Source organism: Poecilia mexicana, unplaced genomic scaffold (genome assembly GCF_051168715.1).
Source record: "Poecilia mexicana isolate PSO_F unplaced genomic scaffold, ASM5116871v1 scaffold_2, whole genome shotgun sequence".
NCBI classification, from domain to species: domain Eukaryota; kingdom Metazoa; phylum Chordata; class Actinopteri; order Cyprinodontiformes; family Poeciliidae; genus Poecilia; species Poecilia mexicana.
The window spans coordinates 1,803,326-1,830,834 of NW_028263371.1; the positions used below are offsets into that span (position 1 = coordinate 1,803,326).

The 27,509-nt window shown below is 39.3% G+C and overlaps 2 protein-coding genes across 3 annotated transcripts; both read left to right on the top strand.

The window, feature by feature from the left end:
- The first annotated feature begins 615 nt into the window (after positions 1–615).
- On the top strand, positions 616–3,581 carry sart1 (spliceosome associated factor 1, recruiter of U4/U6.U5 tri-snRNP). The gene has a single exon (XM_015012522.2). It carries the CDS (start codon positions 971–973, stop codon positions 3,287–3,289), a length of 2,319 nt encoding a protein of 772 aa, XP_014868008.2. The 5' UTR covers positions 616–970; the 3' UTR covers positions 3,290–3,581.
- A 650-nt stretch (positions 3,582–4,231) lies between these two features.
- LOC106906083 (oxysterol-binding protein 1-like) lies at positions 4,232–27,509 on the top strand. 2 transcript variants are annotated; one of them, XM_088008786.1, is made up of 18 exons: positions 4,232–4,545; positions 12,074–12,253; positions 13,339–13,547; positions 13,633–13,795; positions 13,907–14,018; positions 14,097–14,295; positions 15,364–15,478; positions 15,571–15,628; positions 15,728–15,895; positions 16,004–16,249; positions 16,380–16,500; positions 16,963–17,066; positions 17,150–17,245; positions 18,310–18,494; positions 18,608–18,837; positions 19,043–19,090; positions 20,181–20,219; positions 24,505–27,509. In XM_088008786.1, the coding sequence occupies exons 2-18, from the start codon at positions 12,111–12,113 to the stop codon at positions 24,645–24,647; spliced, it is 2,379 nt and encodes a 792-aa protein (XP_087864912.1). In that variant the 5' UTR covers positions 4,232–4,545; positions 12,074–12,110; the 3' UTR covers positions 24,648–27,509. The 2 variants fall into 2 exon arrangements, with proteins under 2 accessions (XP_087864912.1, XP_087864908.1); XM_088008782.1 differs by lacking the exons at positions 19,043–19,090; positions 20,181–20,219 and having other exon boundaries at positions 4,243–4,545.

Here is a 27,509-nt window from a genome sequence, read left to right on the forward strand (position 1 = left end):
ATTGCAAAAGAAAAAATGTTTTGAATTTACTTACATGTCTGAATAGAACTGAAGTTCTTTTATCTTTATTTGGTTTTATTTGGTTTTACATTTTACATTTGGCATTAGACCATGAGCTTCATATGTTTATCAGTGATGTGAAGAACAAACTATTAATACACTTATTGTGAGACCACTGAATAAACATTGTTTAGTCTTTACTCTTTTTTTCTCAAGAAGTAGAGTTGGCTCTTCAAAATAAATTAGACCGCAACTATTTTTATGCTACTGCTTATAATAATAATAATAATAATAATAATAATAATAATAATAATAATAATGAAATTACATCAGACTTAAATAGTGCTTTATTGGTATACTCAAAAGCGCTTTATATGAAGTCAGTCATGTTCATTCACGCACACATTTATTTGTTATTAAGGCTGTTCTAATTGAGTGCACTTGTTTAGAATAAAATACATATGTACTGACTTTTAAAGACTGTGCAATGTACATGGCTTTTCTTCATAATTTTTTTTAACGAAGACGCGTGAAAGAACAATATTTTCGAGTGCATCTCCTGTTGGGAATCCAATCCAGTTAGGTGGCGCTAGCTCACCTTATAATGCTCTGCGAGCCGCCTGATAACTGCAAAAGAAGAAAAAGGTTGTCGTTCGACATTCGTTTCAACTTTAGCGTCGTGAAAGGTTGTGGATTGTAAAACTGGACTGAAAAACACAAATTATTAAAGCTCAAACAACTTAACTTGCGCTTTGTGGATATCAGAGCTCGAAAACAAGATCTAAGTTTCTTCGAAATGAGTGAGTTGTCATCGTGGTTCATTTAGCCTCTGAAGCTAATGTTAGCTAGCTTAAGAGTGAACGCTAGCAGCATTTTCCTCGCTAACCCATCTAAATAAGACTCTGTAAGCGATTCAGCCTTTGCGCACCCACTCGTTTGGACCTTATAATTGTAACCAGCACAGGAAGCGATGGGCTCTTCTAAAAAACACAAGGAAAAGAGCCGCGACAAGGACGCAGAGGATCGTCGTCGCGAACATAAGAAACATCGCCACAAGGAGAGAGAAAGAGATGTGTCAGACCGTGATAAAGACAGACGAAAGCGCTCCAGATCCAGAGAAAAGAGCAGGCGGGAGAGCCACAGCAAGGCCGAAAGAGGCGGCGGAGAGCCCCGAGTAAAGAGGGAGAAGGTAGACCCTGGTTATGAGGAGAGCGGCGCAGAGATCCAGCCCCAGAGCACCAGCGGAGATGCCTCCCTGAGCATCGAGGAAACAAACAAACTGCGCGCTAAGCTGGGCCTGAAGCCCCTAGAGCTGAACGAGGGCAAGAAGGAGCTGGGAACCAAGGAGGCGCCGATGGTGGCGGAGACCATCAACCCCGTTCTGATCCGACAGCAGAAGGAGATGCGAGAGAAGCTCGCTGCCATGAAAGAAAAGCGCTTGCTCAATCAAAAACTGGGTAAAGTCAAATCAATCGGAGACGATGACTGGCTGGACGACACGGCCGGTTGGGTGGAGAAAAGCAGGAAGCTGGCCAAAGAGAAGGAGATGGCAGAGAAGAGAGCCAAGCTCCTGGAAGAGATGGACGAAGAGTTTGGAGTCAGCAGCCTGGTGGAGGAGGAGTTTGTCCAAAGCAAGCGGGACTCTTATTCATCACAAGATCTGAAGGGTCTCAAAGTGCAGCACAAGGTGGACTCCTTCACCGAGGGCCAGACTGTTGTCCTGACCCTGCAGGACAAAGGTGTGCTGGAAGAGGAGGAAGATGTGCTGGTAAACGTGGGACTGGTGGACAAGGAGAAAGCTGAAAAGAACGTGGAGCTGAAGAAGAAGAAGCCCGACTATAAGCCCTACGAGGAAGAGGAGAGCGTGGACGATATGGTCACCTTCAAGCCGCACACTGTGCTCTCAAAGTACGACGAAGAAATCGAGGGTGAGAAGAAAAAGAGCTTTCGGTTGGGCAGCTGGGGCTTCGCGGATGGGGAGCGAGAGCGCGAGCTTCAGGCGATGAAAGAAACGCTGCGGAATCAGGCTCAGTCCCTGGAGATGCCTGCTCTCACCATCGCCTCCGAGTACTACACGCCTCAGGAGATGGTCGGCTTCAAGAAGACGAAGCGCAAAGTCAAAAAGATCAGGAAGAAAGAGAAGGTGACGATCGCAGATGAACTTCTGGACGACACCCGCACCTCTGACTTCGGCTCAAGGGCGCGAGGCAGAGGCCACAGACAGGCGGAGGAGGAGCAACAACAGGAGAGCGAAGAGAAAGTTAAAGATGGTGGCAGCTGGCCGCACGAACTGCCCCAAATGTCCGATGACATCAGGACGGCAGAGATGGATATTAGTGACGAAGATGATTACGTTCCTCCTGAGCCGGCCGTGATTGAGGAGGACGAGGCAGAGCAGGAGCTCCAGAAGCAGCTGGAGAAGCAGAGGAAGCTGAGGCAGAAGCGGCTTCTCAAAGACTCTGGGGAGAAGGTGGCGGCGCAGATCAAAGTACTGGCTAAAGGCGACGACGACCACGATCCCGAGAAGAAGAACAACATCGTCTTCAATGCCACCTCAGAGTTCTGCAGAACTCTGGGGGACATTCCAACGTACGGACTGTCTGGAAACCGGGAGGACCAGGAGGACATCATGGACTTTGAGCACGAAGAAGAAAAAGATGACGGCGGAGGTTCAGATTCTGAAATTGACGAGAACGTCGGATGGAGCACCGTTAACCTGGATGAAGAGCAGCAACAGGCGGATTTCTCCACGGCCTCTGCCACTATTCTGGACGAGGAGCCCATTGTTAACTCCGGCCTCGCAGCTGCATTGAAGCTGTGCACCAATAAAGGCCTGCTGGACACCCAGATGCAAAAGGTGGCCCGCGTCAAGGCACCGAAGGGTGCCCTGCCCAATGACAACTACTGCATTGAGGACAAGATGGGCTTCGATGACAAGTACAGCCGCAGAGAAGAGTACAGAGGCTTCACGCAGGAATTCAAGGAGAAGGACAGCTATAAGCCCGATGTCAAGATCGAGTACGTGGATGAGTCCGGGCGGAAGCTCACGCCGAAGGAAGCTTTCAGACAGCTGTCGCACCGATTCCACGGGAAGGGTTCTGGAAAGATGAAGACAGAGAAGAGGATGAAAAAGCTGGAGGAAGAGGCGCTGCTGAAGAAGATGAGCAGCAGCGATACTCCTCTCGGGACGGTGGCTTTGCTCCAGGAGAAGCAGAAATCTCAGAAAACCCCATACATAGTGCTTAGTGGGAGTGGGAAGAGCATGAATGCAAACAACATCACTAAATGACTTCCTGGTCCGATGTGTAGCATAGAAACACACAGACATACGCAGAGATCTTTTTAGATAATTCCTTGTTTTTTTTTTTTGTCCTAGCTGGTAAAAAAAAAAAAAAAAAAAATCAGATTATAAAAATGTTGAATAAAATCAGTGCAACTATAAGACAGTTTTATTTGTGTTGTTAATATTTTCAGTTGCAAGATACAGTCAGTGTCATAATTTTGAACTTGGATATAGAAAAGAGAAAAATGCATCTAAAATTCTGAACATGTTTTAAAATAAAGATTGGTGAAATTATGAAGCTCTTCTCAGTGGTTTTAACTTTGATTTTTTTTTAAACGGGTCAAATTCACTTTATGCAGCTTATCTGACGTGTAACTGGATAAAATATGAAGACTATTAATACAGTTGTATTAAACAGCTCGGTTGACATAAAACTACAAAGAATTTGCAAACTGGGTTGGTTCTATATTAAATAATTGAGCTGTCTTTCATTTAACTATGGAGATGTTTGGCTCTGTTATGCATAGACATGATAGAAGTAGCTTTGACAATGTTTAGATCCTACCCCTAAATGACTACAAATATGATTTAGTCATTTAGCCTGGAATAGTCAACAAAAATTGAACACATTTATTTTCCCATTTGTTTTAAATATTACACATTTTAAAAAAATGGAATGAAATAGAGATTTTAACCAAGTTGATTTAACAGCAACACCCTCAAATGAGATATCAGATATTTTACATTTAAAATATCACATAATAAAAATCTAATAAATTGCATCAAAGAATATCTTAGGTTGAAAGTATTAAATTAGATAGACCATTTATGTTTTGCTGCATTTTATTTTTAATATACACTTTTATTTGAATTCTTTTTGAAAAACTCAAAATACAATAGAAAACACTGCAAATTTAATTAATAGATTTGCTGTATTTGCAATGTTGGTTGTTTTTTATTAACATATCACTGCAGTTTGATATGTCAGCCCTGTATATGAAAGTATTTTTAAAAGTAATTATGAAAAAAAAATCTGCAAAGTTTATTTCTACATTCAGTTGACGTGATTTGATCCATCGCGGTTATCTTTTTTTCTTTCTTTTTTTTCTTTTTTTTATAGCTAGTCTTCAGCGGAACTAATAAGAACGATTAAAGAGGTTGGCCGGACACCGTTCCGATGCACAACGCGTTGCTAAGTATTTAGCACAGCTAACGCTTCTGCTCCTTCGTCCTGTCTTCTTACAGGAGATGCTTGCGGACAGGTAAGAGACCTAGAGATGGTTGACCTAGTTCTGAAAATGGGATAAAAACATTTAGTGAAGTTGCTCAGTTCGTATAGTTAGCTTCTCGGGCGCGCAAGGCTTAAACTCGTTTTCATCTGGTTTAGCTTGCTGTGAGCTTAAACGCAGCCAGAGTTTAAGTAGCTTTGAAGTGAAGAGCTCTGGCGTCTGTTTCACTTGTAACTTACCCACCGGTATCCATACGGTGATCATTTGGTCCTGAATGTCGTCTTTAGGAACAACTGTACATATTCTGTTATGGGAACTGAGTAGGTTTGCTTTAGTAATTTATTACTCATTTTAATGGATCATAATATTTAACAAGTAAAAACATTTAGGTAAATACATTTAAAATTGTTTTATATAGCTGAAAAACCAAGACTTCTTGTTGTCCAAGTTGGGTACTGTGTTTTTATTAACATGAAAAGTGATGCAAAAACCTATGTTATTTTTCTTTTGTAAATTTGTTTTTTCTATCTTTTTTTAAACTGCCTAAATGGTCAATTTAATAACATCACATTAAATTAACTCAAAATACCCTTATTTTTGAAAAAATGTGTCTGAGAATTTTCTGCTAACTCTGTTACCATATGGTTTTGTCCCTGTAAGTCTGTGAAATTGCCTTCTACGGCTGTATAAACTGCATAAAATTAGGTCACTTACTTTTACTGATAAGACCCCAAACACACAGAGGTCTTTGTGCCATTCTCTGGGAAATATTTTAGTCTAAATATCACAATCACCAGGGGTTATTTTTTTCAACGTCAATCTTGTTACCAAATTATAATGAGAAAAAACCCACAGATTTTTGATCAGAGACAAGTTTATTTAATGGTTTTTAAACCATTATCTCATTGGTGTCATGTATTTTCAGCATTTCTACTCACAAGTGAAGCTTTTAACAAAAATGTTTGAAATGGTCAATTCTATTACCATCAACTCTGTTACCAAATAGGGTAACAGAGTTGATGGTAACAGAGTTTTTAGTTCTAAATTATTATGGTCCTGTCAATTCTGTTACTAACACCAACTCTGTTAGGTAACAGAGTTAACATATTCATGACATATTTTCACACAAAAAAAAGGAAAACTGTTGTCTAGAGCACCATATACATTGTTGGTTGACTTCTGCTGTGATTTAGTATTGCTGACCATTTATTTCTAAAAGAATGATGGTTTTCAATGAGTTTTAATGAAAAACTATGCAAATAACTCTGTGAAAAGTTGAGTATGTTTTGATTTTTTAAAATGTATTTTTAAGTAAAACATCTCAATTTAAAGTATTTGGGTAGTAGGACACTTGGTCTAATGGAATAAAAATATTTTAGTCTGCTAGAATTTATTGTTTTTTTCACTCACTGACATTGTCCGTTACAGAGTTGACATAACATACCGCAACACATACGTTTTTTTCCTGAGAAAAAATTATAAAATATGTAGCTAATGTTTGGCAATTACAGATTTACCTAAGAAACTTTTTAAGAAATGAAAATTTTTTGTCATTTCTTGAAGTGCCAAATGTATCTCCAATTATAGAATCACCCATATATGTATGTGTGTGTATGTGTATATATATATATATATATATATATATATATATATTAGAGGTGTGCCGATCGATCGGTCACCGATCATAATCGGGCCGATTTTCGTGAAAAAGTGCATGATCGGTGATCGGCGATCATTGTCTCTTTAACCGATACCGATCACCTACTTCTCATTTCGCAGCCTGCCTCTGCAGCTGGTCTCCTCTTTCCTTCACTGCGCAAACGCGCAACAACAAATCTTAAGCGATGTGCAACTATAACGCACTGAGTGAATGGGGAAGTTTGCTGCATGTTGCTGCGGAAAATTAAAGCAGGTCAAAATGCATCAACACAACGAAGCTAATACGATATAAAAACAATGCCATACTTGACGGAGTTTGGCTACATCGAGGCTCACTGCAGTAAAAAAGACATACGGAGGATCAGATAGCAGGTAAAGCAGCGCACAGCTACAAACACTCACCCGGATTAGCATGACGGTCAGAAAACTAAACAAATAACCCGCAAAATTATTTGTCTTCGTGCTGCGATGTAAGACGCTGGTTCTGCTCTCGCTGTTGAGCCGCTGCTACGCTACAGGTAGTAATATTTCACAGACGGAGCGCCGCTTCTGCTCCACCTGGTAGTGACTCTCACACCGAACCTCTGCTTAAAGCTGCAGCATCTAACTTAAAAAAATACATTTTACCTACGTATTAAAACTTCCGCTGTCCTAACATGAGACAAATAATCTCTGAAAAAATAATCGATCTCCTCCCTGTTCTGCATAATTACTCCGCTCAGTCAGAAACAGCCAATCAGAACTAGCAGTAATCAGCTAGCCGCCATGCCAACAGGAAGTTTTCATTCAGTAACTCTGGATTGTTTATTGTAATGGATCCTGTATTTGCCTTCGAATGTTAAGTTTTATACTTGAACTTTTTGGCAATGTTGAGAGGTTTTATGCCTTCATATGTTTTCAGTCTGTTAAAGATAGCACTACCAATAGCAGTACAATTTGCACAATGCCTGTTTTGTTTAGTTTTCTTCTTGGAAAAAGTTATTAAAAACAAGTTTTTGTCTAAATTAAGGTGAATTCATGGTTCCTTTTTCCACATAATGTAACCGGTAGTGTTTATTATAAAAAATAAATAAATAATAATTATGTGATCGGTATCGGTGTATCGGCCATCATGGGTGATCGGTATCGGCAGGAAAAAACCTGATCGGCACATCTCTAATATATATATATATCTACCACCTTCGGTGTGGTAGATCAGTCTGATCTACCACATTGAAGCTAATTATACAGTGTGGTAGATCAGAGCAATAGAGGCTCAGATCTACCACACCAGACTAGACCCAAGGTGTAGGTTGTGCAAGGAGGCCCCTGAGACAGTCCAGCACATAACAGCAGGGTGCAAGATGCTAGCAGGGAAAGCGTACATGGAACGACATAACCAAGTGGCGGGCATAGTGTACAGCAGGGGTGTCAAAGTCAAATGGACGGAGGGCCAAATAAAAAATTTAGCTACAAGCCGAGGGCCGGACTGATCGAATGTTCATTGAAATTTTTTTAAATGACGCATATAGTCTAGTGAACCTAATTGAACCTACTGAAAACCTAACAAATATATTCCAATATGATCAGATAAATAAAGCAATATTTTCTTATGGCTCTGTCAGTAATCTTTAATTTTCAACAGACACAACTGAAATATTTTTAAAATATAATTGGATTGAAATACAATAAAATAAAGTGCAAAAATCTACTAATCCACATATGTCAGAGTCAAGGCATTTAGATGTGTCGCCGGCGAATTACGGTACTGCAAATTTAGATGTGTCGCTGGCGACACATCTAAATTTGCAGTACCGTAATTCCGCCACACGTAGCGCTAAGTGGAAAAATTCCAACGGTTTCTGAAAGGGGAGACGTTGCACTTTCCAGCAAGTATCGGGTTAATACGGTAACTTCGCAGCTGCAGCTGCAGAGAATGTAATTAATCCGGGGGGCACTCGTTTAATAGACGGTATATTTCGGCAATAACTTGGTGGATATTGAAAGTTCCGGTTGTTATGGATACATGGGTAAGTACATCATCTCACAGAACATTTAAAGAACTACTTACAGTTCAAATAAGGAAGATATTTTTTTTCAGACGTTGTGCCGGCTTGCTGCGGTCTGCGGGCCGGTTCTAATAATAAATCAAGATCATCCCAGGGGCCGCAAAAAAACTTCTCGCGGGCCGGATGTGGCCCGCGGGCCTTGACTCTGACATATGTGGTGTACAGGAACATCTGTGCAGAATATGGATTGGAAGCCCCGAGATCAAAGTGGGGAACACCCCCAAAGGTGGTGGAGAATGACCGAGCTAAGATCCTGTGGGACTTCCAGATCCAGACAGACAAGATGGTAATGGCGAACCAACCGGACATTGTGGTGGTGGATAAAGAACAGAGGAAAGCCGTTGTGGTGGATGTAGCAATACCAAGTGACTACAACATCAGGAAAAAGGAGCAGGAGAAACTGGAGAAATACCAGGGCCTCAGAGAGGAACTGGAAAAGACCTGGAAGGTGAAGACCACAGTGGTGCCTGTGGTCATCGGGGCCCTCGGGGCAGTCACCCCCAAACTGGAGCAGTGGCTAAAACAGATCCCAGGAACAACATCAGACATCTCAGTCCAGAAATGTGCAGTTCTAGGCACAGCCAAGATACTGGAGGAGAAACCTCAAGCTCCCAGGCCTCTGGTAGAGGACCCGAGCTCAGAGGATGAAAGAGAGAGGGGGAGAAGGAAATTTATATATATATATATATATATATGTAAATAGATAATCTCCAATGTAACAGCAGCAAAGAAACAAACAGATACAGCTATAGATTGGTAATAATAAAACTAAAATAGAAACTGCAGTAATGTTAAATATACAAGGTAAGAACTACACACAAACAGCAGCAGATGCAGAGTATGCAAAGTGTAAATTTGTGCATATTTGTGAAGAGGTAGTAAAATGATGCAGGCTTTTCAGAATTTAGTTTGAAGTTCAAATCTAAAAACTGTAACATATGTTTGTATTCACTCCACTTTTTATTTAATACTTTTAAATTAAAGCCAGTGTGACTAATTTCTTTGTAAACAATGGATCTTCCACTTGGCAAACAGGCCCAATCTTATTTCACATTATAAATTTTAGTGTATTGCAGGATAAATATGAATTGTTTTGGTTTCTTCTGTAGTTTTTAAATCCAAGTCTGATCTCCCTCATCAGAGCTTTAGTGTTGAATCTCCCAGTAAAATAAAATATCTGATCTCTCTTGTTTTGTTTCTAAGTTGTGCCATTCTGTTCAATTTTAGATGCAACTGGCCTGGACTGTGTGTGCATCTCTCATATGATTCTTGAGAATAGGGACAAAATGGGTTTTAATTTTCCCATTTTTTTTTTAAATTATTTCTCAACCTTATGTATGCAAATATGACAAATAATGTTTAGAAAATATGAAGATGCTAAGGTACAGGCTCCCAGTTGCGAATTTTTAAAAAAAAATTACATTTTTAATCGACCTGACCCAAAACTTTGTCATCACCATCTGACAAAAATAAATCTAAAATGATTTTTAAAATACCCCATTAGTGATATTTTTATTCAATTTACAGACAAATGCTTCTCAAGAAATAAAATAAATATTATTTAAAACAAAAAACAAGAAAAAGTCCATCTGATGGAGTTGACAGTGCATGACGGAGTTGACACAGAACTGAAGGTGGTGACAAACTAGTGAGTAAAATGAAAAACTTGGTACATGTGAAGTAATGCAATTCATGTAAAATACATTAAAATGAATTAGTTGCACAATTAAGTGAGATTTGACAACAATTTCACTGAAAGAGTCAGAAAAACTCTGACGGAGTTGACATCTGACGGAGTTGACGAAATGCCAAACTACCTCAATTTATATGATGTTATTCTGAAGGAGGCCATATTGTAGCTCGTCAGGTCCATGAAATCTTTACATTAGGGATGTGCCGATCAGGTTTTTTTCCTGCCGATACCGATCACCCATGAGGGCCGATACACCGATACCGATCACCGATACCGATCACATAATTATTATTTATTTATTTTTTATCAAACACTACCGGTTACATTATGTGGAAAAAGGAACCATGAATTCACCTTAATTTAGACAAAAACTTGTTTTTAATAACTTTTTCCAAGAAGAAAACTAAACAGGCAATGTGCAAATTGTACTGGTATTGATAATACTACCTTTAACAGACTGAAAACATATGAAAGCTCTGAAGAGGCTAAATAATGCAAAGAGCCAAAATAAAACCTCTCAACATTGCCAAAAAGTTCAAGTATAAAACTTAACATTCAAAGGCAAAAACAGGTTCCATTACAATAAACAATCCAGTTACTGAATGAAAACTTCCTGTTAGCATGGTGGCTAGCTGATTACTGCTAGCTCTGATTGGCTGTTTCTGACTGAGCGGAGTAATTATGCAGAACAGGGAGAAGATCGATTATTTTTTTTACAGATTATCTGTCTCATGTTAGGACAGCGAAAGTTTTAATATGTAGGTAAAATGTATTTTTTTAAGTTAGATGCTGCAGCTTTAAGCAGAGGTTCGGTGTGAGAGTCACTACCAGGTGGAGCAGAAGCGAAGCTCCGTCTGTCAAATATTACTACCTGTAGCGTAGCAGCGGTTCAACAGCGAGAGCAGAACCAGCGTCTTACATCGCAGCTCGAAGACTTAAATAATTTTGCAGGTTATTTGTTTAGCTTTCTGACCGTCATGCTAATCCAGGTGAGTGTTTGTAGCTGTGCGCTGCTTTACCTGCTATCTGATCCTCCGTATGTCTTTTTTACTGCAGTGTGAGCCTCGATGTAGCCAAACTCCGTCAAGTATGGCATTGTTTTTATGTCGTATTAGCTTCCTTGTGTTGATGCATTTTTGACGTGCTTCAATTTTCCCCACAACACGCAAACTTCCCCATTCACTCAGTGCGTTATAGTTCCACATCGCTTAAGATTTGTTGTTGCGCGTTTGCGCAGTGTGAAGGAAAGAGGAGACCAGCTGCACAGGCAGGCTGCGAAATGAGAAGCAGGTGATGGGTATCGGTAAAAGAGACAATGATCGCCGATCACCGATCATGCACTTTTTCACGAAAATCGGCCCGATTATGATCGGTGACCGATCGATCGGCACACCTCTACTTTACATTATACCAAAATTAAGCTTTTATTTCGCAAAATTTCATCAAAGTTTTGTAAATTGTCAGTTATGGAGTTGACACATCATGGTTGTGACAAACAACTTAGGAATAAAACAGAAGAAAAAACTAAAGAATAACTTAAGCTAACCGGAGCTAACTAGCCCTCCTAGCAAAGGAAGAGAAAAGACAACGTCATGGGGTCCTCAGAAGTTCTGGTGCCCCCCAATAATGCCTGATTTTTTTTACATTCTTTTCATTTCTCACGGTGTTGACAAAAACTAAGGACAAATTTCAACGGAGTTGGAAAATATCTAAAAATTATTTTTAATTCAATTTATAGATACTTTTATAATTATTTATATGACTACTTATACTTAATTGTCATAATATATAATTTTAGTATTTCTTTAATTGTTTTAAACTATAAGAATGTATTGAGTTCTGCTCCTGGACAAGGGCTTTTACATGCATCATCCACCAACTACAATGTTTAAAATAAAAAAATATTCAGCAAAAAAAAGAAAAATATACATTGTTGTGCTCACATGACCCAGGTTAGTTTAGTTAGATATTTGAAAAAAATATATTTTGTGTATATTTTATTCAAATTTCATGCTTTATCCATAGGACCTGTTTTGTCCCTATTCTCAAGAATCACTGAGATATATATATATATATATATATATATATATATATATATATATAAGATAATGTTTTGCAATTATTTGTTTGTACATGCTTAATATGTGTTGTCACACTCCAGGATTTAAACTCGCTGAGTGAAATCACAAGTAGTTGTGATGTCTGAGCCCAAACCCCCCACTCCTACCACCCCGACCCCTGGAGACACGTACAAGGGATGGCTCTTCAAATGGACTAATTACATAAAAGGTTACCAGAGACGATGGTTTGTTCTCAGCAACGGATTGCTGTCTTACTACAGGTGAGGAGTACAGATTTAAATGTACAATAATGTATAAAACCTGTAAAACGATGGGGGAAATATTCAGGTTGCTTTATCTGCTAATGTACATGGAACCTCAAAAATAGAAAGTGGTTTTATTATATGTTGGTATCAAACAACATTTTACTTTCAAATATTTTATTCATGTAAATAAAGTCTATTCCAAATCTAGTATATAGATTCATTACGCTCAGAGTGGTTTATAGCCAGACATTTATTTCTGTCAGTTTGGATGATTGTGAAAACGCTACATTTTGTTTCTATTGAAATAATGCTAGAATATTAGCAATTGTGTATGATGTAGTGGAAAGCTTATTTTTAATACTGAAACTACATAATTATGGTCAGAACTGCTGACTCACGGTCCAAATGTTTTGTCATATGGGCCAAAATCATCAAGTCAAAAGAACTCATGGGCCAAGAAAATAAATAAGAAAACAATAATCAAGCAAATAAGGTAGATTAATTTGTATTTTTTTGTAGGAAAGGGTTGTTATTTATTGTAATAGGTCCAAAACTTAAAAAAGACTTTTCATGTTTATTATATTTTTTTTTAAAAGCATCCAGTTTTCTAATTCTTTTGGACTTGATTGAATGAATTTATTTTATATCATGCAATTTGGATGCCCCTGTCAGTCAAAGAGCAGACAGGCATTGTAAAAATTGGAAGTGATATAAAAAGCTATGTGCGCGTGTTTGTGTGTGTGTGTGTGTGTGTGTGTGTGTGTGTGTGTGTGTGTGTGTGTGTGTGTGTGTGTGTGTGTGTGTGTGCATATATAAAGTTGAGTGGAAGAATAGTTTGGTGGACACAAACAAACAGTACGCAAACATGGAATATTTTGTTGAAATTTACTTGTATAAATGCAGGTAAATTAAGATTATATTCAAACAAAACTTAGACTGTTGTTTTAAGAGGAAGAACCCCAAAAAGCTATGTTTAAAAATTGGATCTCCTTTAAGTAATTTTTTTCCCTTGTTTTTGTTTACACACACATTCATGTTGCAGAAATGTTGTGTGTCTGAAACCAGATGCTTTTGACTCTCCACTGTGGTGCTGTCTCCAGGTGTCAGGCAGAGATGGGTCACACCTGCAGAGGCACCATAAACCTGGCCACCGCCAACATCACCGTGGAGGACTCTTGTAATTTCGTCATTTCCAACGGGGGGGCGCAGACGTACCACCTGAAGGCCAGCTCCGAAATCGAGCGCCAACGATGGATCACCGCTCTGGAACTTGCCAAAGCCAAAGCCGTGCGCATGCAGGACGAATCTGGTGAGACAAAAGGCCCGATAAAGACAGGCGTCACGATCACTCTCGTTGCGTTCAGAGACGACATGCTGCTTGTGTTTGTCATCAGACGACTCTGCTGATGAGTTATCTGCAGCAACCCCTGCCTCCACACAGGCCGCAGGATCTCATCCGTCAGAAGTCCAGTCCACGCTGCGCACCCTGGGCAGCAAGGTGGAGGACCTCACCACCTGCAACGATCTGATTGTTAAACATGGCTCTGCTCTCCAAAGGTTAGCGTCTGCTACAGAGCATCCAGGAGAAACAAAGCTGCAAATGATTCATTAGCATTCTTGCTTTATTTATTTTTATTTATTTTTTTTACTGCTTTCACAAAACATTAGGTCTTTATCAGAGCTGGAGGGGCTGCAAGTTGGAACGGACATGGGGGAAAAGATCAGACAGGTCACAGAAAGGGCCACACTGTTCCGAATCACCTCCAACGCCATGATCAATGTAAGGTTTAGTCTGTTTAGAGCTGCTGAGGCTGCTCTGAGTTTTTCTTCCTGACATGACAGAGTTTTCATCCTGAAGGCCTGCAGGGACTTCCTGTCCATCGCCCAGAGCCACAGTAAGCGCTGGCAGAAGGCCTTACAGACTGAGAGGGAGCAGAGGATTCGCCTGGAGGAGACACTGGAGCAACTAGCCAAACAGCACAACCATCTGGAGAGAGCATTCAGAGGCGCCACTGTTCTGCCACCTTCCCTCAGCAATCCCAACTTAAGCATTAAAAGTAAGGCTCTCATTTTGGACTTCTGTCTTCTTAGTCTGTTACCAGAAATCCTACACAGTCTAAGCGGCTGGAAACTAAAGGTGCAGAAACAAATTCATTTTATTGAGAATTACAATTCCTAGTCCTGGGAATTCAGAATCTATTCAAAATGCACAAAAAATATGTTCTGAATCGAATTGTGTCTCTGAAAATAATAATAGAATTGAATCACTAGACCCTGAAAGTTTTGCATCTCTTCTGGAAACGCTTGATTTGATCATTGTCCAGGTTTGGTGACGTATGGAACAATGTAGTAGCTTCCAGTTGGGACTTTCTTATTAAATTAGCAATAAGTATAAAATCTCAATGACTTTTTACAGTGATATTAATTAAATATAGAAATTTGTCTAATCAAAACACAGAATTTTTTTTCTAAATCCAGATTGTTTTGGTGTTTGAGAGAGCTCAGATAAGTGCACATCAATTTCAAAATCAAACTGCACCTGTTGTTCCTGAACTGGGTCAACAAAGTATTGGCATTCCCCATGTGTGACCACTTCCTCCCTTCCATCTCTACCTGTAAACAAACCATTTCCTGTTCAGATGTGGTAACACAGAGAATGGTTCTGAAGAAAGCTGAAATCTCTCAAACATGTTCATTCCAGGTTGGTTCTACTTCCTGTTTCCATATAAAATAGTTCTGAGTGATTTGACAACTGATGATTGACATGACTTTACCTCTTTGGTTGTCATAGCGAGTAGATCGCTTCTCTTGGTCAGGTAACATTTGATCTACTAGGTACAACTACTCAATCGTTTGTTAAACATTTTAGATTTAAAGATAAAGGTTGAGTTACTGCCTTCACCACATTAACTCAGTTAAAATACATCGACGTGTTGGTGTCGTCATTTTTGAAACATAGAGATAATAAACTCTTCTCTCTTCTTCTCTTCTTTTATACTCAGTCGGCCAGAAAAATGAAAAGATTGATCTCAGAAGATTTTTTTTTAAAATGTAAAATATTTTGGAAGTATATTTTCAACTATCCTCTCATTCTATTATGTTTTTATTGTCTGTCATGTTTGAAGGCGGTGTTTCAGGAAAGGGCGATGCCAGTGATGAGGACGATGACAACGAGTTCTTCGATGCAATGGAAGACCCAACAGGATTTATTACTGTTCCTGCTGATCCCAAGTACCACAGGTTGATCTTCTTTTTCTGTTTTTCTAAATATTGTGTTCTGCAGTACCTCACTCCAGCGATGCGTCATGTCTTCTCTCGTCTCTGTTCTCTAGGAGATCTGGCAGCAATATCAGTGGGATAAGCAACGAGACGGGAATGGACGACCAGTCGGTAACGTTCTCGTTTTTCTCTCCTGATCTGCATTGACTTAACGGGCTAACTTTACACTAACCTTCCAGATGTTTCCCCCTTTTATTCTTCCCCAATCAGTATGACGAAATGTCCTTGGCGTCTAATTCTGAGTCTTCTCCGCCTCTTGAACTGGAGCCGGTCAGACAAAGACGGACTCGTATTCCCGACAAACCCAACTATTACCTTAATTTGTGGAGCATCATGAAGAATTGTATCGGGAAGGAGCTCTCAAAGATACCGATGCCGGTAAGAAATCAATCCGTCACCTGAAATCTTGGATCTTTCTTTTTTTTTTTTGTCCCCTAATTGAAGTAAAACAAAGTTTTTTTTTTCCTTGTTGTCTTGCGTTTCCAGGTGAACTTCAATGAGCCGCTGTCGATGCTTCAGCGTCTGTCTGAAGACCTGGAGTACTACGAGCTCCTGGACAAAGCTGCAAAGTGTCAGAGCTCTTTAGAGCAGATGTGCTACGTAGCGGCTTTCACTGTCTCGTCCTACTCCACCACGGTCCACCGCACGGGGAAGCCCTTCAACCCCTTACTGGGAGAAACCTTTGAGCTGGACCGGTTTCGAGAGTCCGGTTACCGCTCGCTCTGTGAACAGGTCTGCAAAAAATATACATACACACCTGAGCTGTTTGCTTAGATTATGCCGGTTATTTCTGTTCAGTGTTGTGTTCAGCAATGAATGAATGAATGATTAAATGTCTTCCTGATGGCCCCGCCCCTCTCAGGTGAGCCACCACCCACCAGCTGCAGCCCACCATGCCTTCTCTGAGAAGGGCTGGACCCTCAGACAGGAAATCACACTGGCCAGCAAGTTCCGGGGAAAATACCTTTCCATTATGCCTCTGGGTAAGTTTTCAGCTGTTTGTATAGTTGTCGTTTAAAGTGAAACTAATCCCTAAATCAACTATTTGTCTTTATTTTTGTAACTGATAAACTGTCTAAGCATATTATTAGGGTTCTACCTTTATGTTTCTGTGCGAATTTTGACAGTTTCGTGCAATTCTTTTAGCTTGGCATTATTTTGTAAAACTGAGTGGGGAGTAGTTAGTGTTTCCATGGCAACAAGCGAGCATTGATCGATATTCAGCTTTTTTAAAGTTGTAGTATGTAACTTTTACAAAACTTAGTTGTTGTTTTTTTTTTACATGATTGTTAAAACTGTGACTATGTCATGACCGTAAGAGACAAAAAGGTGATTGACGGCGCTAAAACCCTCCTCCTGGCTGTTCTTCTTTTTTATTATTACGGTATTATTTATTTATTTATTTTTGAGTAGAATAAACCTCTGTTCCGGTTATCTGTCACCAGGCTCCATCCAGTGTATGTTTGATAAGAGCAACAATCACTACTCCTGGAAAAAAGTCACGACGACTGTACACAACATCATCGTTGGGAAACTGTGGATTGATCAGGTAGCGGTGGCAGTTGTATGAAAATGATCTTTTGTGTAAAAACCCTCAGTGGTTTTTGTATTTGACTCGACTTCCTCCGTCAGTCAGGAGAGATCGATGTGGTGAACCACAAGACAGGAGATCGATGCCACCTCAAGTTTGCTCCTTACAGCTACTTCTCTAGAGATGTACCCCGGAAGGTGAGCCAGCGTTCTGGTTGAGGAGCACGCTCCTTTGCCTGAAGCACTTCTTTCTGTTCTGTTGGATTCAGATTGGAAAACAGCATTTTAAGGTTTTTGCAGACATCTTTTCCAGAGGTTCTAGGTGGAAGATGTACTGTGACGTGTTTAATATTTCAGAACCTGGAACAGGATTTTGGTAATTTTTCTGTCTTGAATCCGTGTTCTACATTGAAATAATAAAAAAAATCCTTCAAATTAAAAAGTTTTTGAGGTTTAAAATATTTTTCTTGATTATCTCAATGACTCTGGTATTTGCATGGTATTAAATGAGCAAACCTATTCTGACAGCAGCAAAGCCAAATTATCAGATGTAGATTAAAAGGATTGGGCACACTGCATTTCACATTATATTAAACCAATCTCTCTGTTTTTACATTTGAAAATAAAAATGTGTTTACATTCAATTTACAAACTTAACCCGAGTTAACTCCTATAGTCCTTTGTGAGGTCCTAGACAATTTTTTCTGCTGAAAGGAGAGAAAACTACGGCGGCGTTTTCGGTGCTTTGTAGAAAGGGGGGTGGGGGGGAACAACAAAGGAATAACTCAGAAAATTTGAGAATCATCTCAGAAATATTCTAGCAAAAAAAACTTTGGGAACTCAGAAATGTCCTTTTTTTTTATAAAATATGTTTTAAGATTAATCAAAAAAATTCCTTGTTTGTCCAGAAATTGTAGAACATTTTTTGGATTAATCCAAATATTTTCATGTCTTTTCAACCTTTGAAGCTCAGAAATCTTCTGAGATTAATCTCAAAATTTCTGAGCTTTTGGGGAGAAATGTACTCTTTAATTTATTTTCCCCCTGTTTACGATGGCCCTAATACATTGTTGTAGGAAGCAGACCCCAAGGATGTGTGCAAAACTCTGGATTAATGTATTAAGTATTAAAATATATATACCAAGCCATGGTCACAGAATCATAATCTTATGGGCCCAGCAATAGAATCAAAGACTGTGTGTTGTCAGTTCCGTGTTGTCCAATACTGCGCGGGATGTGAAATGTGGGTATTTTCCTCTCAGGTGACAGGAGTTGTGACGGATAAGGACGGGAAGGCTCATTATGTTCTGTCAGGAACATGGGATGAGAAGATGGAGTTTTCCAGGATCATGCAAAGCAGCAAAGGCGAGAATGGCACCGAGGGCAAACAGAGGACTGTTTACCAAACCCTCAAACCCAAAGAAATCTGGAGAAAGAACCCGTTACCGTAATTTTTTTTATTTTATCTAATCCTTCTAATATTTAGAGCGAACGTGAAAATTCACGAGGTTCCAGAGTGACGCTTGGTGCTTCAGATCTTGCCTGACGATGTCCTTACAGGGAAGGAGCAGAGAACATGTACTACTTCTCCTCTCTCGCGTTGACCCTGAACGAACCCGAGGAGGGCGTGGCGCCGACAGACAGCCGGCGGCGTCCGGACCAGCGCCTGATGGAAGAAGGTCGCTGGGACGAAGCGAATGCAGAGAAGCAACGGCTTGAAGAAAAGCAGCGCTCTACCCGGCGAGAACGGGAAAGAGACGCAGTTAAAGCGGCTCCAACGCCTGAGGAAGGTAGGAGCCGATCAGAGAAACTCGTTCATCTGCAGATCTGGCGTCTGTCCATCCATGTTCTGTCACCTTCAGTCATCATCCCTAAACCAAGTTCATGTCTGAGGATGCAACTGGTGTTGAAATCGGTTCACTCTTCATTTTTGTCTTGCTGATAACATTCTTCCCTACATTTTAACATCTCTTCATCCATATTTGTTCCGTTTAGCTCTTGCACATGAGGGTGGCACCACAGGAAGTGAGGTTTCTGATGAAAGCAAGTATCATTTCATATTTGACTCGGAACAAAGTGCCCTGTGTTGCTTTTTTTTAAAGAAATTTCTGTAAATTTTACAACATGGGAAATTTACACAAAACATTCCTGTTGCTTTGATTCATTTGCGTGTTAGAAATTATTCAATCTCCCATGCCAACCATTCAGTTGCAGTCTTCATACATCCGCCTCACAGAGCATGCCTCCTCCATGACTCCCCCACTCAGTTTCTCAGACTAGCCAACAGCAATTAGCAAACACCTGGTAAAACTGAGCATCTGCTGAGCTCTTTATAGGAGCTACTTCTCAGTGAAACGCTGGTATAAATGTTGTTAAAGGGTTAATAGAGGAGCCATATTGGGATGACTTCCTGGAGGTGGAGTTCCAGAAGGAGCAAGAGTTTTTAAAGAGACCCAATTGGCACCATGTTCCTGAAAAATACATGATTCTGCCCCGTTAAACTGAATAACATTTTAGTAGTAATCCCTGTCTTTGTGTTTTTGAGATATAAAACTTATGTCAGTATTAAATTAATTTAGGATTCATAGTAAAGCTAAAACAATATAAATAAAATATTTTGATTTAATAAAGTTAGTTTGAAAGCTACAGGTCACATATTTGGAGAACAAAATAATGAAACGGATCAGAAGCCACTCCAAAGTCTACAGTCCTCATGGTGGAAATGAATTTTTCAACAGATTTGTCTGTGTCGGTTTAAGCCAACTGGAGAGCTTGCTGCCAAAATGCTCAAATGTTGTCAAAGCAAAAGTTTGGGATTAAGCAACAAACAACCAAGCAAACTCTTTAATTTTATAAAGACTTTGTTTCCTGTCACTTTCAGACAGACACGGCCGCTAAAATCAAGATTTGATTGCAGAAGTTACTTAATTATGTTAAACATGGATTTGTGCGCCTTCTAAAACGCTTTTAGATGACATTTGTTGTGAACTGGTTCTAAATAAATCAGCCAGACTGAACAGAATCATTAATGCAACGCATGGCACTTTTTTTTTTTTTTTTTTAAACTACACATCGACATTGTGTGGATTGTTTTATGAACTGATATTTTCTGTTTGTGCTGGGGTTTGCTCAGCTGATGCAGAGGACTCTCCCCCCCTCACACCTGTTGCATGCAAGTATCCCTCAACGCTTTCACCCTCTGTTGTATTTATTTAACGGAAATATAAATATCATGTGTAAACTCTAGGAAAATCACCCTTTTAATCTTTTTTTTCTTTCTTTAGCCCCTTATGGACATTCTGTCCCTCTATACCAAAGCAAGTATTCAGATAAAATCATCATGTAGTAAAAACTAGACATGCTCAGAACCCAATTTTGGGGGGGGTTTTGATCCAATCCCAGTTTCTGAATTTTTATAAATATCTGCTGACACTGATAGTTTCTGATCCAGAACGCCTTAGGCTTAATATTTAATTTTAATTTTGGACACTAAATAAGCACTTTGGGGGAGCTGTAGACTCCAGAAGTCAACGAAGTCTTCTGCTTTTTACTCTGAGGGTTTATCTGAGTGTACAATGGGCTAAAAAGCCTCTTGATCTACAACAAAACTACTTTGTGAATGTGTAATTTAATTCTGCCAACGGTCATCAATTAATCATGAGCAGAGGTAGCCCTGCACTGTGTGCATACATGAGGAACAAACTCCTGTTTTATTAAGCCATGTACTGTGAAAATAAAGTAATTAAATTAAAAAAAGTCAAGAACCTATGAATATAAGTCAAGAGCCTTATATTTAGCTGATCCCCTTCCTTAAGGAAGGGGATCAGCTCAGATACAGAAATGGGATCCGATCGACCCTATAGCTCTAATAAACAAACCAACACCTGTAGGGTGTTGGTTTGAGAACCCTACACAATATTAAGCAATCAATTCATTTCCTCTTTCCGTCTCACTATCCCTCTCTCAGCGGAAGACAAAGAACAACCTTTTGGAGCCCTGGCCAAAAGCAAGTAACAGTGCCCTGTTCTCTGTTGTAACCTGTCATAGAGCTGGATGTAGATCAGCTGTGATTGGCTGTAGAATTTTGCTCCATAGGCTGAGATGTACAAGCTTGGTGTAACAGTTGTGTATCTGCTGGCGTTTGATGGAACCTTGGCTGCTTCCACTGACTCCTCATTCATTTTCTTTCTGCTTTGTTTTAAATAAAGTTAATCCAAAACAGCATTATTATGACCGTCTGAACTGAATTCAAGATGCAGTATGTAACTTTTATTTTAAAAAACAAACATGTTTTTTGCATATTTATTAAAACTGCTTCTATGTGGTGACACTAGAAAATTTCTGAAGAAATTTAACCAGGGCATGCCAAAGTGTCCCAGTCGGTTGAAACCCAGTGTTTTGATGCTAAAAAATTAGCATCAATGCTAAAGAAAGCTGCAATGTACTCAACAGCATTGTTGAGTAGCATGGACTTATGCCATTCTCTATGTTAAAATTAGTGTATAAGCTAAAATTAGCCAAAATGCTAATGTTAGTCTAAATGTTGCCAGTAGCATGTGGAGCATCACTAGCATGTTGTTGAGTGTTCCAGTTCTGACATTCTGCTCTGCCCTTTATATTAAAGTGTTCCGCCAAAAGATAGCGTCTTTGTAGTCCAAACCAGCAGCTCTGCCTTTCTCTGTATTCTCTGTTGCTATAGTGATTAATCCTCAGCCAACTGCTGTGTGTGTGAGACAGAGAGGTGGAGAAAGATTTCTATCTTCATGAGACACCCAGTCAGTTTTGATGAAAAAATGCAGTCCGAACAACTGCTTCCCGTTCAGGATCCGTAAGGCCGATCCAAAAACCGTTTGAAGCATATGAGAGGGCTATTTGTCGTCTCCGATACTTCCGCAATTACCATCTGTAGGTCACTCAGAGTAATTGCAGTGATGAAAGAAAGATGGTGTGCGCTGAGCTCAGAAATTTTTCAGAAAAGTCTGAAAATGAATGGTTTAGTGCCTGAGGTTACCCTGTGACATGATTTCGCTCTGAAGCACCTTGAAAGAAAACCGTCAGCCCTAGAGAAATTTTGAAAACATTTTACGGGAGCAGGCATGCGTATCGATGTCATGACTGACTTTCATACCGATGGACCAATTTTTGTAGGCGTGAGAGCGATTTCAAAATCATTTTGGGGTCAAAAATCCAGTCCATTTTTCACTCTAACAGAGCGGCACTTGGTGGCAGTTACACTCTGCGTTTCGGCAGTTGGAAATTTCACTCGTTTTTCACTTTTTACGTCGCCATCGTAACTCCAATTCCCAATAAAAATAATAGCTCCAATGCCGGGATCAAGCCGCACGTTTTGATACCATTTTTGTAGGTGGGCACACAGCGGTACGAGCCGCATTAACGGTAATGGAAGACTAAAAAATTCCTGCAGAAATTTTAAGAGGCCTGCCAAAGTGTGCCCATCACTTCAGTCCCAGCATTTTAGATTTGTCCTGATAAAAAGATCAATGCTGGTCTAACATACATAACTTAAAGTATTGTCAAGTATATCATAAGTATATACATGAACTGAGTCAATATTAAAATGTTATGGCTAAATCCCAGGTCAGAGAAATTCAGTACATTATAAGCTTCGCACATTTTGTTCTCACTCATGGTTCAAAATAAATAAATAAAAAAAAACATGAAGAAAGTTGGTAATTCTTTATTTCTTAAAATAAATAAAATTTTTATACTAAGGATTTTAATTTACAGTCAAAAATTCAGAGAAGTAATAATTTTATGTAAGCAAAACATGAAGTCACAGGAAATATGTATTCTTCCCACAATGCATTGTGAGATCTGATTCAGCGCTGTGAGTCTACTCACTGCCTCTGTCTAGGACCCGTTGCTATGGTAATTAATTATCTGCACCTGGGCTGGCTCTGTCTGTTTCTATACTTGTGAGACACCCAGCGTCGGTCTCAGGGCCCTGACAAAAAACCATAAGCCCTAGGAAAATTTTGAAAACATTTTACTGGAGCAAGCATGTGTCTATGTCATGACCAACTTTGAGATCAATAGGCCTCTATTTGTGCCTGTGAGGGGGAGTTAAAAAGAGTTTTGGAGTCAGATCTCCACTGTGCTGTGTGTGTGTTTCAGAGAGAAATCTTAGTGATTCTGTGAGACACTCAGTCTAAACTTTTCTCGTTTTTCTCAAGTTATGTTGTCATTTTATCTCAGAATCCCACTAAAAGTAATAGCTCCCTTCTCGGCATCGAGCCGCACGATTTGATACCACTTTTGTGGGGGTACACGCAGCGGTACGAGCCGCATTAACGCATCCATTCATCCTCCCACCAACCCATCCATCCATCTATCAATCCATCCATCCATTCGTCTATCAATCCATCCATCCATCCACTCATTCATTTACCCACCCACCCATCCATCCTCCCGCCAACCCATCCATCCATCCATCCATCCAACCCGGAGAGAACCCACCATACACAGGGAGAACATGCAAACTCTATGCAGAAAGACCCTGGGCCAGGTTCTGGGTTCTTGGCCGCCTTGCTAGGCAACAGTGCTCAGTTTTGTCAATGTGAAATTCATTCTTATCTTGATGTTTGGATATTTTCTTTGGGACAAACTGGTTGCCATCAAGGTTCAATTTCAAATGTATGGGGTTCCGATGTCCACTGTAGTGGACACATGATATTTCAAAAATAAATTTTTTTTTTCCAAAAAAAAAGTTTTTAGTATGCTAATTACCTTACAAAGATTGTGGAATTAAAAAAAAAAGGTGATTGGACAATATTTTTTTTTCCTGGTAGTCAGGAAGAGACATTCTATTGGGTGTAGAACAATAGGTGCCTGCCATGCATTACATAGCTCTTCTCTATGTAATGCTAATGGCATGCCCCAATAATCAGTGAAAAGATCAACCTGCTCTACATCCTCCCTGAGCTGCTACTGCTGTCTGAAGAAATGCACTGCTACCAACTAAAAACAATCAATCAGAGACTGCAGGAGGGTCTTGGTGTTGTCAATCATCTCATGTACACACTGCTAACTGTGCTAATGGTGGAGAAACGACTTACCGTTACAGGAACATGTTGATCTGCTGTAATCGGTGGCTATGCTAATTAGCATGAGCATTCATGAAAGCAGCGCCACACAGAGTGGTGATTGACGGCGCTAAAACCCTCCTCCTGGCTCTGCTTGGTTTTCTAGAGAGCACTTTGAGAATGCAGAGTAGCTTAATTTTTTTTTTCTTTCAGATTAACTGTCACTATACTGCCATGACATAATGACAGTTTCAACAAATGTTAAAAATAAATTTATATATATTTTGTTTGTTTATTTTTTTTTAACAAAAGTTACATACTACTGCTTTAAAGCTTCATGTGTTGCTTCTCGACTTGCAGTTTAAACATTCTGTGTTAAAACTGTGATTTTATTTTGTCTGGCTTCCTCCTCAGGCGCCCATCCAGACAACTACCAAGCGCTGTGGTTCGAGAAGATCCACGACTCCGTGTCTGGAGAGACGCTGCATGTCTATAAGGGAGGCTACTGGGACGCCAAGGAACAGGGAAGTTGGGAAATGTGTCCCGACATCTTCTGATTACAGATACCTGTAGCCTCAGGATCAGTCTGTTGGATGTCGCCCTCAAAGCACACTCAGTGCTCATGGGTATTGTAGTCATTGTGCTGCTGGTTGTGTTGCATTCCATTGGCCTCATGAGTCAGATCTAAAACCCTCTAGTTCCACCGTGTTCCAGGGGAAAGAGAGAAAAGCAGTAAGTTATGTTCCGACAGCTCAATGCTAATCGTAACTATTATTACTGACACGAGGAGAAAACACAGAATACTGCATTTTGTGCATTCAGTCACTGGAACAGAACATTCACTAATTCCTGGACAAATTGACAGAAGAAACAAGCTAAAGTTGATCACCTCACTACAAAAACACATTTCACCAAATCTTTCTGATCTGGTTTCTAGTGTAAATATCTTAGTGTACTTTAAATAAGTCAAAATTTACTTGTAAGTAACTTTTCAACAAGACATAGGGTCTTGATTTAAGTTAATAATTCCCTAATATTTATGAAAAAGTAAAGCAGATTATTTCACTTATAACATGGGAAACATGTCTTGTTAAAAAGGGAATAATCTGCTAGTGAAACTATAACTTTTTCATCAATACTAAGGAATTTGAGTTAAAACAAGCTCATATCATCTTGCTGGAAAGTTACTTTTGTCTTATTTTGTGTGTACTAAGATATTTGAACTAGAAACTAGACCAAAAATACTTGAGAATTTTGTGTTTTTGAACAATCGCAGTGCTCAACCGTCAGCTTTCCTCATGCATGAAGCAGCGGTGTTGGATTTGGAGTGGATGGTGTAAAAAAGCAACTTCTTTACTCCTAGAACTCAGAAAATCTGACTCGTGTTCACTGAAATGCATCATCTTTCAGAGCTCCTCCTCTCTCCACTGCCACTCTTCTCCCAGTTTGAAATCTTCTGATCTTCTTATGATTTGATCATCCACTGTACAGTGCCTTATAAACATATTCACCCACCTTCCATTAAACGTTTCACATTTTGTCATATCATAACTCCAGTACGTTATGTCAAAGTTTCATCTCATAGGTCAGCACAATGTAGTGTGTAATTGTGAAGTGGAAGAGGAAGGATTAATTGAAATAAAGCGTAAAAATGTCAGGTGCATTTCCATTAAATTCCCCTGATAAACCTCTTATTGCTACAACTCCACATCTTTTCTATACTGTAGAATATACAAAATCTACAGGTTTTGCACATCTAGTCTTCATAATTCTGTTCTCTGATGCAACCTCCCGCTGGATTTATGGTTAATTTACATTCAGGTCGACTATTGACTAATCAGACAACTTCTGAAGGCACTTGTTGGAACCGGGTTTTATTTGAGGGCATTAGATTAAAGGGGACTAAATAGAAATCCACCCCATCATTTTTAACTACCTTGTATCATTTTCCTTCAATGTCACAATTATACGCTACTTATAACAAAAGTAAAATACTTTGAAATTTGTGGTTGTAACATATTAATATTAATACTTTTCCAAAGCGCTGTATGTATTTGTTTTTTTGTTCATGGGAGTTACTCCATTAAAGGCAGTTCATTGTTGCTGTTTTTTTTCTTCTTTTGATTTGAATTATTTTGCAGTGAATCCGTGTTCACTTTGAGCAAAGTTGAATTATCTCAAAGCTGGAAAATATGTAGACCCTTGTGCTGTGTGTTTCTACCGGAGGTCTACTTTTTCTAACCTGTAAAAACCTTTTAATAGTATTTATTTAGTCCTTTCTTTCCAGACTCTTGCCCTCCTTTAAAGAATAATATAGAAACACATGGTAAAGATCGGAGAAGCTGTTTCTGGATGTCCAGATGCTTCATTTTTAAGTGGTGGTGTATTTTTTATTTTTTTTCCAGTTTCTGAATATCTTTCCTGATATTGTGCAGAGTGTTACTTATTTCTGTTTTCCCTCCTGTGAATAAAGGAGTTGCTAACATGAATTCTAAAGCAACAATCCAAGAAATCAGTTTTAGGTCAGTGAGAATCAATTTGTGTCTCTTCCTTCAGTAGTTCATTTTAAACAGTGCAGGTTGTATCTTTAGCTATAATGACCTGGTTTCATACAATCCTTCGGTATAAAAGGTGAAGATGAAGGATTTGATCTTCACCTTTGAGAAGGAGTTTTAGTAGTGAACTAAAAAAAACATGGTCCAAGAGGTTTTTTTTTTCTGAAGGAGGGTTTCATTATTACCATATAACTTCTTAATCACAGCTTTAACCTTATGGAAGGAGAATTGAGTTATTTGTGTGCTGCAGGTGTCACATTCTTCCAGAGCAATATTACTGGGTGTTAGTTCTTAAGGAGCTACTTCTGTTTCTTTGTTGTATAATTCAAGCTGGGATATGATGCAGCTGAAAGTGAAATGTTAATATTTCTTATTAAAGTGTACTTACAAATGAAGGCGTGTTGAAAAACGATGCTGTGTACATAAATCAGACGGTGAAGGAAGAAGCTGCAGGAGTCCTAGATAGAGAAGCACTTTAAAGTTGTTTTTTGCTTTACAGTTTGAAGTTTCTTCACTAGCAGGGCCAGCTTTGTATTTGGAATATTTATAGATTTGTCCCACAAAATTGCATGTTTTTACCCACTACATTTAAACTTCCAACTGCATCTCTTCAAATGATTCACTTCACAGATTCTTGATTTCTTTTTCTAAACATAAATTCCTCTGTGGTTTTCTTGCTCCATTGTTTCGGTCTGTATGTTTTATTAAATCTTTTTTAATCTCATTTTCTCCATTTCCACTTATTATTGTTACTACACTGCACTTTGTAGACTCACTGTTCACAGAAGAGATTTAAAGTTAAACTTTATCTAACTGAGTGTTCCAGGATGTAATATGACTAATAAATGGTTGGTTTCATTTGGA